The sequence below is a fragment of the Limulus polyphemus genome, unplaced genomic scaffold (genome assembly GCF_000517525.1).
Source record: "Limulus polyphemus unplaced genomic scaffold, Limulus_polyphemus-2.1.2 Scaffold409, whole genome shotgun sequence".
Lineage (NCBI taxonomy): Eukaryota > Metazoa > Arthropoda > Merostomata > Xiphosura > Limulidae > Limulus > Limulus polyphemus.
The window spans coordinates 132,447-148,502 of NW_013666019.1; the positions used below are offsets into that span (position 1 = coordinate 132,447).

At 32.8% G+C, this 16,056-nt stretch overlaps 1 protein-coding gene across 3 annotated transcripts in view; it reads left to right on the top strand.

Moving 5' to 3' along the window:
* Positions 1 to 4,678: 4,678 nt before the first annotated feature.
* LOC106458052 (transcription factor Sp4-like) overlaps positions 4,679 to 16,056 on the top strand; it is a 47,945-nt gene continuing 36,567 nt past the window's right edge. For all 3 annotated transcript variants that reach the window (XM_022384180.1, XM_022384179.1, XM_022384181.1), the window contains exons 1-3: positions 4,679 to 4,842; positions 4,951 to 5,925; positions 11,561 to 11,947. In XM_022384180.1, coding sequence (XP_022239888.1) covers positions 4,780 to 4,842; positions 4,951 to 5,925; positions 11,561 to 11,947 — 1,425 coding nt within the window. In that variant the 5' untranslated portion in view covers positions 4,679 to 4,779. The remainder of the gene's footprint in view (positions 4,843 to 4,950; positions 5,926 to 11,560; positions 11,948 to 16,056) is intronic.

The following is a 16,056-nucleotide window of genomic DNA, read 5'->3' on the forward strand; positions in this document are numbered from 1 at the left end:
CGTTGATACTTACAAACGTTCAAAACATTTCCATAAACTTCTTTGGTATTATTTGTGGCTACAGAGGCGTTGTTTCCATTCTTGTATTTAAACAGCATTACATGCCGAATGTGTGTCTCGTCGTGTGCCATCGCTATAAGGGAATAGAGTATGCTGAACTTTACACACTATATAGGCTACACTAACGTGACGTTTAGGCAGTTCGTTTAAATATGCCTCTGATAGCTCAGCGATAAGTTTAAAGGCTCACAACACTGAAAATCGGGTTTCGATACCCGTGGTGGGCACATTTGCGCTTAAGAACAAAAAAGTAAACCAAATTATTATAATTATATATATATATATACATATGAGAGTGTAATTATTTTCACCTCCACCACAGTATTCTATGATTTGTTACTTGAACTAAACACAAGTCAATTCTATTGGGTTGGTACTTGTTATGAATTGTTGTTGTTTGTAATAAAGCACAAAGCTACACAAAGGGCTATCTGTGCTCTGCCCACCACGGATATCGAAACCTGGTTTCTAGCGATATAAGTCCGCAGACATACCGCTGTGCCACTGGGGGGCCACCTTAACATACACTTCTTGCTCAAGCAATGTGTACATCTTTATTATATTTATTATCCCACACTCTTTAACCTTAATCCATTTTATCCCTGAAGAAAAATAGACAACTATTAGAAAGTGCTGGTGTTTTTGGATCTTTGGAAATCTGCTTGATTTTTTGTCTATCCTTTTATTAATTATTTCATTAAATTTTATTTATAGATATTTTTTAATTTTGTCCAAATTGGAGATATTGTCACAAGGGCTCGTTAGAAGCAAAATCTGGAGTTATAAAAACAAGTATAGCTAAACATTAAACGACGTCTCATAATCTTTTCAAGGAAATACACTAAGAGTGTGCTTAATACAAACGTTGTCTATGATCTATATCAATTGTAGCTTTCATGACGAATACAAACAGTTTAATTAGAATAATAAATTTTACAGTCTTTTTATGTATATTAAGTATATTTGACTACTCATCGATTACCGTGTAAACATCAACAGTTTTCGCATAATCAAGTTATTAAACAAAATATAGTGAAGACTATATATACTTATGCAGGCCCTAAAGAACAAACCTCAATGTAGATTACATTACTTTTATCTTACAAGTTTACCTCTTGAAAGCAAAAGCAAAAGGATATTGCTTTGTTAATTAATATTAGACAAAAATGATTGTTAAATAATTTGTTGCACTTCAGAAGATATTACCCATATGAGTTATACAGTTAACACAGGTTTTCCTAGTGTGCAGTTGATCACAAATTGTGCACCTGTAAAATATTTGTGCAGTTGAAAATTCAGTTATATAAGTAAGTTCAAGTGGATAAATACTGAAAAAAAAACATATTTAAGATCACAAAATTCCATTCCAGAGTTGATAACTAAATGCATTTACTAGAATATTCTTACTTTTTTTGTGGGTCATTTGTTACTAGGCTTGTATATATGAGGTGCAATATAGCGTCATGTATTAAAAAATTATTAAATTAAAATATAACTGTGCAGTTTCAAAAAAAAAAATTCTTAGGAAAAAACTTGAAGGTTACAAAAATAATACTCATAACTATATTTCCAAATGAACAAAGCGCAGAAGTTAAAACCTCTTTGTAAAGTTACTTACCATACATTAAATTATATAGAGCTCAGTTTATTCAGTTAAAAGAATTGTTTAGATACTGCGAAAGATAATTTACCTGAGAAAAACATTGGTATAAAATTCAACATACTTAGGGGTTTCGGAAATAAATTCAACAGTAACAAACACAATGCCAAATTTTATTTTAGTTCACTTTGATTAATCCCATGGTTGCATCAAAGCACGAAGCACATTCTAAATAAATAGACATTTCTCTAAATTCTGATCAAAATGATTTCAATGTTTAATTTATATAGTTCTTATTTACCAACCAATTTCTCAACCAAGCAACAATTTATTAGAAAATTATAATTTTCATTACTGATACTAGATGGCGAGACATGCAACATGACAAACATTCGAAACTTCTTTCACATGTTCCATGTCTTGCCATTAAGTGCAGGTAGTAAAGGTTATTTTTGTCTTTCTCCCAACGTCTTTCTTATCAATGGAGTTTTCACGCTACAACAGGGTGGGAACTCTGTTACAGTATCCCACAAATTAATTACTAGATGATAGAGTAAACATTGCGTACGAAAATAATGCGGCTATTTTATATTTAATCTAAAAAATTAGCTTTAAAGTTCTCATCCTCATAAAACTGTGCTCAATAGGAACCCTAAGATTTGAAGTTAATATATTGAAGTCGTTGCTCTCATTCAAATATACGTTTTATGTTTCTATAACGTGAATATATGTGTTCCGCATGTATCTGAAAACATCACCTCATCAACATATTTAGAATGGCTGTCAAGGATACCACAAACATAAATGCTAAGATTAAAAAGTCATAAGGCTTCAGTAAATATATTTGAAAAAAAGAGGGAAATCACTTGTTATATAATGTTGGCTGTATATGGAATTACAATTAAAATAAGATTCAAGAATGTACAGTTATTTTTTTATGGCTATCATAGAAAAGGTGCTTTCTTGTAATCGGAATCACGTGATGCTAACAAATTGCGTACCACGTTGTTATTATCCAAACGTCTTATGATACGATGTGAACTGCAAAACAAAAAAGAGAGTCTGAGTGTATATCCAAGCATTGTTTATAAATGGTAATACATTATGTGCTTAAGTGACCAATATAGTTTCTGTGGAAACTAAGGCAATGAGCGTAGCCGGAAATTAGATATCGATATATGTGTGTGTATCATTTGCTCTGCACTTAATTCTCTAACATTCGACGCAAAACCACATAACGTGTCATAGTGTGCTTTTCAAGTTTCAACTATTGTCAAAATGGATCGAACGTACACGGGAATACACCACATGGGTACGAGGGGTGGGTCGGTATGGGCGCGGAAGATAGACTGTTGGAAACGCCCTGTAAGTCCACCATGGGCGTAGATGTTCTTAGCAGCATTTGTCTCCGTTCGTATTAGAGGGCCGCCTTTACCTGTGGACACAGTGGTTAATTTGAGATAGCCTTTTGTCGCGTTTGTAGGCTAAGGAACAGGCCTAATGTTGATTTATTTATAAAATAAAGTGGAATAATTCCATTTAGTTTATTCCCTTTGTTCACCATTCGTTACAAAAGATAGCATTACGAGGAAGTATAACCCACTTAGTGTTTATACTGTTTTTGTCTTTTCAACCTATAGTTGTTGTTTTCATCACAAATGTTTAACTTGTTTGTTTTTCTTTTATTACTTTCTTATTAATATAAGTGATATTTAGCAATTATGACTTAAAGTGTTTAATACAGATACACAATTCTTCTTAATTTATTTCACATCTTAATGACACGGCTTCGCTTGCATCATACTCAGCTAGAATCGTGCTGATAACCTAGATTAGATTTACCCAAAGTCCATTGTATGAATGATGTTTGCCATCCTAGCGATTATTGCCGATAAACAAGGCTCACACAAATACCTGTAAGACGTTTTCGGCGTGACTGATTAACAGTCTTAAAATTTAATAGACGTTTTAGGGTATCATAGTAAAATATATATATACTTAGTAAAAGTTATTTGCGTTAATATTATTTGGTTCGTTTCCTTAGGAGTGTTGTCCCGTAAATATGTTTTAAGATGAATGCATAATAGTTTGGCTGTATCGATGTACATTAATTTTAAGCTGCTTTACACAGATTTAAATCAAATTTAGTTGTTCATGTAGGCTAACATATTAATTTAAAAAAAATTCGATTATAAAAAGTTGCAAGGTGGCAAATAGTAAACCCAGAAAACTTTTCTCAGCGAAATTTATTTCTTCCATATCACAATTTATATTATTGTATATTTTGTATTTATACATATGTCTGCTTCATTCTTTACTGAGTGTATTTTTAGACAATGGTACACATGTTTTCAGGTATATAATTACTTACGCTACCTAGGGCAGATAATTTTCTATTTTTGTACCCAGACCAAGATATGAGAAATATTATAATTTTTTATTTTCATTCAAGCTATCATTTTTCAACAACTTCCTTGTTCCGTTTTGACAAACAAGATCATATGTCGTGGTCACATTTTGTAAGCGTCTGTGCTGTTGGATATTGCAACAAAGGGCACGTGAAGAGAGTGTGGGATGAGCTTAAGGTCCTTTAGTTATAAGAGATTTAAATACCCCCCCCCCTCCCATCCCTCAAGATAGGCCGGCGTCCTTGAATATCAGTTTCTGACATGGGCGGTGTTGTTGTTTGGGGCTGCATTCTTTTGTGTTCCGCCTGCCAGTCACGCCTACTACGATGACCGCTTTAGTCGTAGTACAACTAAAATGTGTATCTCTCCCTCTTCTCTCTCTCTCTCTACATATATATATATATTACTCCGCTCTATGATGTCATATGTTCTTGGAGAAAATAAATATATTTGATAAACATTTCAGGCATCGCGTATACACGTGAGTTTACTGAAATATAATTATTAGGCTTATTTGTCAAAATAAAGTCAGAACATTTTGTTTGAAATTTCAGACTTTTTCTATTCCGCGGATGTGTACCTAGTAGTTCATGCTGCTCATACTAGTGCGTCACATGGAAATTATCACAGGTGTGAGTGGCCGCCATCTTAGATTTCAGATGTTGGCGCGCTTGTGTTTCATGGCAACCTTTTAGTGTCAAATATCACAGAATGACCACAGTTGCTGTTAGAAGACAGCAGCAAGATTACGTAGTACCCAGTAGTGCATCACAGGTAAGTTTTTAGCTAATTAAAAAGGGTTAAATCTTAATTATGCGTTTGATATATCATTGTTTGCCGTTCTCACTCACACCCCTTTCTTTCTTAACTCCGCCTATATAGGAAATACAGCCGTCCCCGTTGGCGCTTTTGGCCGCTACTTGTAGCAAGATAGGGTCACCAGTTGATGAGGGTGGTGCCCAAGGATCATCAACCGTCAAGGTGGTAGGTCAAAACCAGGTTTTACGAAGTGGAGAAATTATCGCAACGGCCGCAGGACCAGCTCATTTTATACCAGTTCAATCACAAGCTGTAGGGCTGTTGAACCCGGATGGAACTGTGACACAGGTCGCGGGCGTGAACGGACAATCGGCTCAGCCCGCGGCTGTGACTGTATCGGCAACCGGGATCAAATCACTTCCAACATCTGTTTCTGTCGTACCTCATAATCCTCAAACTGGAGTGTCTGTGGCATCTGTCAATGGTCAGTTGTATCCTGGAGCACAAACAATTGTAGCACAGCCTCAAGCAAGTGGAAACATTACTTATAGTGTTATTTCAGCAGACCAACTCCAGAACCTGCAAATTGATGGGCAAGGAGCAATTTATATTCCTGGCATCAGTAACATCAGCCAACTAGCTACTGGTCAAACACAACCTATTCAGATTAATGGAAACCAAGGTGTCCTTGCCCCAAGTGGGCAGACTTTTATTCGTGCCCCAAATGCCCAAACATCATCTTCATTGGCTCTGCAAAATAATCCTGCAGCAGTGCTTCAACAGGTGCAAGGAGTTCATGGGGTTGGAAACATAAACAACGTTGCATTTGCTCCTCTGGGTGGACAAAATATGGCAATTCGCCAAGGAAACTTACTACAAGCATTTCAGCTTCCACTCAGTGCTGTGCAGCAGACCATTCCAGTTCAAGTCCCTGTATCAACAGCAGGAGGTCAGACAGTACTTCAAACTATCCATCTCCCAGTTCAAGTCATACAGGGTGTTGGAGGAGGAAATATGCTGACCACTACAGGACAACCTGCCCCTGCCCAGGTGATGACTCAGCTAGCTGCAACACAAATGCCAACACAATTAGCCCAGGTACAAATGATTAGTATATTAGGTTCAGATGATAGAATTCATTTAAGTAATTTCAGTGTTCTTTTTTCTAAATTTTTCATTATTTTTTTCTGACCATATACGTTACTTCTAATCAGTGTCAAGGCCATATGTGTTAAATTTTAGTTATTTGTTAATTTAATCCTTAAATAGTTCATACTACTACTAGCAAGATTTTTAAACAGTGTTATGGGTTCTGTTATATGAACATTATCCTACTTGTAATTTGTATTTAAAACACAAGTCTGATTTACTGATTCAAGAAATTGAGAAATTTATTTATCAGTCTCCCACAGTACCTAATATTTATGAATTGGAAGCTAATGACACTAGAAAACAATCCTGTGCTTGTGGTTTTTGTTAGCAATTTTGTATTCCATAACAAATTGGATTGTTACAAAATCTGCTGTGATGTTTTTATTATTTCTAGACAATGTGCTGATCAAACAATATCAAGTACAACCAGGCAACAACTCACATCAGGCCTGGAAATAGCATCTGGTTTTCAGACTTTAACCAACCAAATTAAAATGTCCAACTAATATAAGTACAAATGTTCCATTGAGCCAGAGATTTTAATACAAGAAAAATCTAACCAAAGTAGATGAAAACAGTTGTATTCAAACTGTTTTTTTGATTGACCATTAATACTTAAGGAATGGTTAATATTTAGATAAAAGTATCAAAAACTTCCAGTAATGTTTTGTAACATTACCTAAACAATCTTGTATAAGTGCCAGTTAAACATCTAATCTACTTTCATGTGAGTTATATGTGAAACAAAATAAAAAAAACATGATATATTTTTATCACAATGCAATGCTTGGTAACTTTAACATTTAAATGACAAATAAGTATTATCATGAGTTGTCAAATGTTATTCAGTGAATTTTTGTATGAAAATCATATGGGTGTTTACTGGAATAATTGTAGGAGGGCAAGTTATGAAACTGAAATTATTCTTTCAGTAAGGGAATAGTATATTTATTTGTTATAATAGTAGTTGTAACAGTAGTAGTAAATTCTACCACTTGCATTTCAAAGTTATTTTACTTTCAGAATTCAATGGATGCTTTTACTACCAGTTAGTTTTTAGAAGTTTGAGGCACAGAGAAGCTAGTTTTATGAAAGTGAATCTGTGTTACATGAAACATGAGCTCATTGTCAAAGTACTGTTTGCAACATATTAGAGTGCACAAAAAAAAAATGCAAGATCAGTTGCATTTCTAGGATTCTTTATTTGTGGGGGCATAAGAGGGCAAAAGAATTAACATTTTTATATCGGTTGTAGTCACAATGTAGAGAATTTAAAAATATAAAAGACTATCTTGATCAGATGAGGGCAGAGCTCTCCAATGGGGGCTGCTCCCACGCTACCCCAGTGGACATGCCTCTGTTCTAGAATGACACATAGCCTAGGATATTTAACTTTTAAGAGATGAGTAAAGGCTATGTATCCTTTGGGAAGCAGAATAACTGGGAGAGAACTTGATTCTGGTATTCAAACTTTTTATGAGTTATCATATGTATTATCTTTTTGGGTAGGTGAAATGTAAAGCTTAGAAATAAATATCTCATAGTAGGGATGAAATGGTGAATCTTTGAAAGCCTTGATGCAGACTTATTTCTCAAAAAATATTTTGTTTGGTTTGAGGGTATAACTTTGTGAAATGATTTAACTGGTGATGAAGTATGGGCAGTTCTAATTATTTTAACTTTATTGGATAGGTTTATGAATGTACAGTTATGTGTTAAAATTAAGTAACATTTATCTTTTCTCTCCTAGTGTTTCTTTGTGTAAGGTGACCTCAGTGGATTATCTTCTATCATCCTGCTTTTTGTTTTGTTCTTATACATATTAAATTGGTTAAGAGAAACCATAGAAGCTTTATAATCAAGAAACAAACTGTTAAGCTTAGACTTTCAGTTATACTTCAAAAGGTAGTAACAAACCTTTCTCTTGTACATATACACACAAAAATGCATAAATAAGTTCATTTTGCATGGGATTTATAAAATAATGGCATTACTGCCAGGAGGTGTATCAAACACACTACAGGTTTTACAAAATATTCAACACTAATCAATAAACTTCTGGCCAGGACTTTGTAAATAAACAACTTAATATCCAAATAAATCTCAAATACAAAAAACAATGCTCTTAATTTGAAAATCACAAAATAGTTATAGTGATAATAATAATAATAATAAAAAAATCAGGAAAAAAGGACTAGAAGAAGAAAAATATAGCTCATAAGATTATTCAAAATAACAGTATTATACATTTCTCAAGGAAATACCTTTAAATCACAAGTAAAAGATAAACGATTACTTTCAGTAACATCTTTTAACAAATAAAATATCTTATGTAACAACTTCACAGATCCCTTTCACTTAACACCCCTCTCTCTCTCTAAATTAAATTTCTCCTATGTGCTGTTATTCTCTGATAACAGATAAATTAAACTATTACTTGTAGTAAATGAAACTCTTCCTACTTTGAAAATAATACAATTTATAGTATGATGATCTAGTTCTGTAACATAGCAATTAACTGTCCACTATATTCTTGACTAGCTCTATAAAGACCCTTCAAGAAATTCCAGGAACTGTTTAATTAACACATAAAGATATAATGCTAAATTAATTTCTTACAATATGTTGAACAGAAAATGCTGAAATTTATTCAAATAATTAAAGAATGTAAAAAAAATACAGTTAAAGGTAAGAGAGATTATGAAAGTTTCTTGGCCCAAAAAAATATTGATTTCAGAAATTAAAGCTGGCTGATTAATTGATATAATCAAATTACTGATGAGCATAAATTAGTGTCCCATAAAATAATTGTAAGTATGATTCAGTTGATAAATTTCATGAAAATAATCAACTATTTTTTCTGATTATTATTGTTTTTGATTATTCCAACTATTCAGTAATCAAAATATTACCATTAGGATTTTTCATTATTATTTTCAATTGATTCAAGTTCCTTAAAACTTAATCTATTAATATCATGATTCTCAAAAATGAATAATAAAAATTAGGGTTGCAATTATTACTATTTTTGGTTATTGCAGCTATATAAGTAATTGAAATATTGGCATTATGTATGCTTATTATTGAGCACAAAGCTACACAATGGGCTATCTGTGCTTTACTCACCATGGGGTATAGAAACCCAGTTTGAGATATTATAAGTTGTTGTTTTATTTTGTCAACTCATGAGAGTAATCAGTGTTTTTATTTATTGCACATTTTTTAGCCATCTTGTAAGAATAATCATTTAGTTGAATGTAATTGATTAATGAGCTCAACAATTAATAGATCAGCAAATTCTACTAATTCTCCAGTTCTATCAGAATTTGTCAAGAATATTATATGCATTCTTTGAGATATTTAAAGGAGGCCTCTTTAAAGAGAAAAGGAACATAGATGAAGTTCTCAAACATTTTGTTTTACAAGAGTTTTTAATGGTGAAACGGAGGAAGAAATTCCATTCTCAAGCTGACCAGTTTTTCAAGATATGGGGAATTGTTCTTTAAGCATTATTCATGTTGATAAAGAAGCTGTTTGAAAACAAATCTGAAACTACATGAAAATAAAGTTTTTATCCACTGCAGAAAATTATAGAAGTACAACATGCATGGCAGTGTTGTTTCATAGTTGCTATGCTGGGTTCGGGCATGTGACATTAATTTATTGTTAGCATTTTGCAAAATATTATGTAGCTTGCATTATATTTTTGTTGTTTTGCAATATTTTATAAAATAGTTATCTAATCTTAAGCCTTTTCACAGCCTACTGATGGGCTGCAACCTACCAGTTGAGAAATAGTGCCCTGATTTATTCTGATGATGCTGTCTTATTGTTTTTAGTGTTGATGTTTGGTTACCAAACTTTGATAAATGAATCTACCATTAGTTTTAATGAATTAATAAACTTGTATGTTACTTTACCTTTTCCTATCTCCACCCCCAAATACACACACACACACAAACAACATTTATTTGGATTTAAATGCTTCAGTGTTGCTTACCATGGAATTAGCTAATCAGGGATCACAAGATTTGTGGTTCATTTTTTAAAAGTATTTTGTAGATACAAAGAGAAGGATGACATGAGCACATGCTAGTATCTTTAGGAGATGTTGATGTTAACATGCTGGGTTTTTTCTTGGAAGTCATTAGTTGAGGGAGGGGGGACTTGAAGTCAGTACCAATGTATGTATACTTTGCTGAGCTGTGACACAACAAGATTAACTTGTGGAAGTACCAAGTTACTAAATGTAGTATCCACTTGTCTGCTCTCTATAACTACCCAGCAAAATGTTAAACCCTTTACAAATTTTAACATTACAGATGGTGCACCCTAGTATTAGAATCAAGGCAGTTTCTGTGTCATAAACATTTGTGGCCTCTCTTATCCTACAGTCTTAATATTATACGCTGCTTTTATGCTTTTTTTAATTGAAATTTTCATATAATTTTACTATGTATAAAATTAGATCCTATGACAATATATGTTCAGAAATGTTGCTAAAACTACTTCCATCATCATCATTTGTGCTTATTCTAGTGATCATCAAATAAATAGATGTTAAACATATCATCCATGATACCACAATATTTATTGGCAGTGACATTCCACAATAATAGCATATGAAAGTATGATTAAATTTCTACATAATCATTCATCTCTGAATAACTTGAATATGACACATATCATATAGAAGTTTCAACATTTGTTAATATTTTAAATTTAAATCAGAAATTTTTCACATCTGTTCATCTTGTATGAATCTAATAGCCTAGCAAACTTCAGCAAGCTCTGAGAGGGTCGAGCTGAAGACAGTGGCTGAGTTCACATGGAATTACTCTTTTATTACTGAGCCTGTTTAGTTATGAGAGAGGCAAATAGGCTTGAAAAGAAATGGAACCAAAGAAATTCAAAATTATTTAAATGGTTAAAGCTTCAAACTATAAGTAAAATAACAATGTGGACTAGAGTAAGGAAACCTGCCTTTTTAGATTGCGTAATACATTATTGTTTTGTAATTAACAATGCACATCATATCTCTTCAGGCTGTGTTTGTATAGTGTGCAAATAAATGAATATATATATGTATTCTTTAAGAAACTCAAATTACACATGCTCGTACATGCAGGGAATGATGTAGAATAATTCAGAATTGAAGGTTACATAAATTGGTTAGAGAGTTCATTGCCATATAAACAATACAAAATCATCTCTGTATTATTTTTCCTAAAGAAAATGGTGGTGTAACTTTACTAGCAAACCTGATATAAACTTTATTTTTATTTTCGCTGTGATGCTGATATGTTTGATTTTTGGTACATGCACAATTTTTTTCTCAAGTTACCACTCAACTGACGTTTATATGTAATTAAGTTGTGTCTGCTGTAGAAAATATTTCATTTTCTAGTTCTAGCTGTGCAGTTGTTAATAATTCATCAAAACTAGCATGCACTAATTGTTTGAAAATTCTAAGGTTGTGAAATGAAGTATGTGTGTGTATATTTTTAGAGAACTTTATCTTCTATAGATGTATGAGGTAGCCAGTAAAGTGAGATCTTAATAAAATAATATTTTTATTTAGCTTGTATCACAAGGACAGTTGCAACAACTACAGATGGGAACTCCCTTCCAGGTGTTGCAACTAGCTCAGAATCCAGCTCAAAATACATCAACCACTTGGACAACTGGTGTTGTAACTCCAGTAGTGACTTCTATTTCATCCACAGAAGCTTCTGCTACTAGCCAGGGTCAAACAAATACTGTTCCATCTGGGTCAGCCAACACTACTGTAGTGTCAGGTGGTCAACCAGTAAATGTCCAGAGCCTGCAATTACCAAATGGTCAAATTGTCCAAGGGCATCAAATGAGCCAAATTCTTACCCAGGGTGGTGCTGCTGCTACCTGGTGGCCATCATCTGCAATCAGTGTATCTAATTTAGCTGGACTCAGAGCACCAAACATCATTCAGGTCAGAAGAAATTTGTTGAAATTATAAGTGACATTTTTACTTGTCAGAGTGATACATGTAATAGCATTTGACAGTTACACACACATAGAGTTTGACTACTCATAGTATATACACAATGAAGTTGTACTCATCAGAGTAAAATGTAAATGTACTCAATCAAACAATATTATCTGTGTTCATATTCAACAAATATAATTCTAGTACTTCTCCAAAAATATTTTTAATATAATTATATTATAGATGATACTTGAATTTGGTACGTGTGTCACCAGAAATAGTTAAAGTTGGAAACTAGCTATGTTGTTAGAAAAAAAACAAAAATTCAAGAAGTCTTGATAGAAATGAGTAAAACCCAGTTATAGTTGGAAAATAGTTAAACATCATTATCATACCTCAGACTGATTACCTGACATACTTTTGTTTAACTGCATTCAATGCACACACAAGCCTCACTACTTACCACTTGGGTGCAATTCAGAGAATTTAATTGTATGAAGATAGAAAACTTGGTGTAATTTTATGAAATTATTTCACTTATTAATAATAAAATAAAAAATGTTACAATGTTCACTTTGCCCAAAGCCATATAACATTTTTATAAACTCGATGCTAGAATTGCTGCCATCTTGTCAATTTTATATTAGTGTTAGATATACATGACTGTGTCAGTTTTTAATGTGAGTGTTATGATTTAGATAGTTTATAGCATAGATGTCATATTTTATGGTAAGTTTGTTTATTTAACTTTTTATGATTTGTACGTTGTGTAGTTCAATTGTTATGAATTGGCAGTTGTTTACAATAGTGAGATTATTGCATCATTTTGCTAGAACTTTCTGAGTTTCTCATTGGCTTAATTGAGTATTATTGCATCAGGATATCTAGTATTGCATAGAATGCTCTAGACTTCTGTCAGTGTATAAATATGCATCAAAAAAATCATTATTTAGTTCAAGTTCTAGACTGCATGATTGTGAGTTTAGTGATAAAGAGTGTACAGTGGCAATTTTTTAAAGTGAAATTATCACAGACTTTATTGTAATAACGGAGTAGAGAGGAATAATTTGTCATGTCAAAAAAGAGACAATTATTTAAAACTCTGGATACAGTTGTGGTATCCAACAGTGTAATGAATATAAACTCGATGCTAGAATTGCTGCCATTTTGTCAATTTTATATTCGTGTTAGATATACATGACTGTGTCAGTTTTTAATGTGTGTGTTATGATTTAGATAGTGTATAGCATGGATGTCATATTTTATGGTAAGTTTGTTTATTTAACTTTTTATGATTCGTAGGTTGTGTAGTTCAATTGTTATGAATTGGCAGTTGTTTACAATATATAATTTCAAAACAAGCAGACTGTGTTGCTGTTTGTTTATAGTTTAAATTTATTGCCAACAAGTCACAGATACCTACTGTAAAGAATCTAGCCTTACAAAACCTGACAATGAACATTTCCTGTATTTTTGTAAGATGAATAATTTTAACACAGATCTATGTAAGTAACTTAGATGCAGATTTTGATAGCATGAAATTAATTTAAAATAAAAGTAATTAAATTTGAATTCATTAGAAAGTGAACTTCAAACATTATTTGTTTTTGCTATCAGTCAGTATATAAAAACGTTACTTAGATTGAGTTTCACTCCTGATTATATGCATTTGATAGTACAAAACATTTGTTAGGTGTTATGTTAAACGACAATAAAAAAATAGAAAGTTACTAAAATAAAATGGAGTACACCAAAGCCTAGTATTTCCAGTAAAGGTTTCACATCTTTATTAGCATGTTGATAATAGAGGTCTTTATCCAAAACATATGTAATAAGACTCAGAGCCACAAGTTATTGAACATGGACAGCATATTGTTACGTTTCCATTTGTTAATTAACTTTCCGTAACTTCATTCCAACGAAACTTTAGCGACACAAGTCCTTACTTAATAAAACTGGTTTATTCTTTCCGAATACAACTTTACGATACACTTATTTTCAACAATCGCGCTAAAACAAACGCTATATCAACGAACGTCAATAACACTTCTGACTGCAGTTCAATTACTCACTATCTACACACACATTACATTATTGCGTCACGTTGTCACCCTCTTATATATACCAGCCTACCCTATCTAGTAAATACTAGAGCATTCGCCATGGTACGGGATAGTTCTAGAAACTAGAGGGCGTGAGAATAGTCACGTGATCTCGATGACGCAACAATATGTACCAAAAACAGTAAATTTGCTTTTAGAAAGTTACACAAGACTTTAACTGTTTTATTATAGATCGTACATCAGAGTTCTGTATATGTCAACAATCCAGATTTCTAGGAGTGGAAGATAATTGTTATTACATAATTTATTATTTGGTGCAAAGATGACTTAAATTGTAGATAGTTACAATGAACTAACATTTTTCATATACAGTAACTGATATTTCCAAGATTTGGTGATAAAGAAAGTTGTTAATATTATTCAGTGATTACAATACTAATTAGACAACTTGTAGCTGAACAGTAAATAGCATGGATGATGATGATGATAATATGCACAGAAAAGGAGGTATAGGCTTATTTATGTTAGTGAAGAACAAAAAGAGATCAGTGGTTGATAGAAAATGAACCCTAAAATCATTGTTTGAAAACAGTAAAAATGGAATTCTTTATACTGAGTAGCCAACCTCAACATTTTTTTCAAGGAAGGAGAATTCTTATCCATGTCATTAAACTCATGATAACTAGTTGTGATAGAAAAAATTGAAGGCAACTATTCCCTTTTGACACCTAACTTTATTATCGTGTTTATAACAATTATCACTTACTTACTGTTACTAACATATTGACTCTATATTAATGGAAAAAATTTTAGTGAAAATACTTTTTTTTAAAATTTAGATTTTTTGTCTACAAGACGCTTGTAATTCTTACTGATAGGTTGCAAAATTTCATATTAAAAGCTATAGTATGGAAACTCTAAATTTGGGGTCAAGATTTCAGTTGAATCAACTGAGCCTGTAACGAAATCTAGAAAGGACATCATTTGTTGGAAAGGGTTCAGAGCAGGGCTATTAGGATGATACGTGGGAGGGAAAGGTTGTCATATGAGGATAGTTTACGACACTAACATGTAGAGGACATTAACAGGGCAGAGGATCATTGCAAAAAAAAAAGTCACTCTTCAAGCATCAAAAGCAAAACTTTTTTTTTTTTTTGGAGAGGGAGATGTTAGTGGGGACTGTGGGTTGCTTCTGGTACACATAGAGTAGATATCCATAAGAAGCAAACAGATCCTCATGTATTCTTATTCAATCTGTCTTATGAACACTTTGAAAATCTAAAACTGAACAGTAACTTCTTGCACATTAACACTTATTAACATATCACAATTACCATATTTAATGTAAAGACTTACTATTCCCTATGTGCTTTTTAATTAATTTAAAGCTGAAATCTTTTGTTTTTGTGAACACAGTACAACATCCCCTCACCCAAAGCTATTTTGACCTTGATTTGCACTCTAAACATTGCTAAAACTTCCAACAGTGCATCAGTCTTTCATACCCCTTCATTTTTGTGCCAATGCAGCAACATGTGTTGATGATTTGACTACCCTACACAAATCATACTGCAACACCTATAGTAGTGCAGGTAGCTCCTTCTACTATTCCAGCACGATCTTCACTTGATTGGCATTCTAGTGTATAGACGTGTGTTTTAACTCATCTTTCATGCAACAACAAAATTTGGATTGTGCTTGATCACATATTCATATCAGTTTTCACTTCTTGTGTTTGATTTCCATTGTTTCTACTTGTTTGTTTTAGAAATGTTTCTGTTTTCCAAAATCTACTTTGTTCATATGGTTGTGACAATAGCCCTCAATTCTTAGGGTCAACATTGTCTGCTGGGGAAGCACATGCTTTAGTTTACAGGGAGTTTGTGTCTTATGTTCGGATGATGATTTTTCCTTTCACGTTACATTTTTTGTGAAGAGGGATGTAATTGTGTGGAAATTTTCTTTCTATGGCACCTTCCACCTGTTACTATGACACCACATAATCTGCTGGGTTAGATATTATTCTTTTTCCCAGGAGCTCAGTGGTAA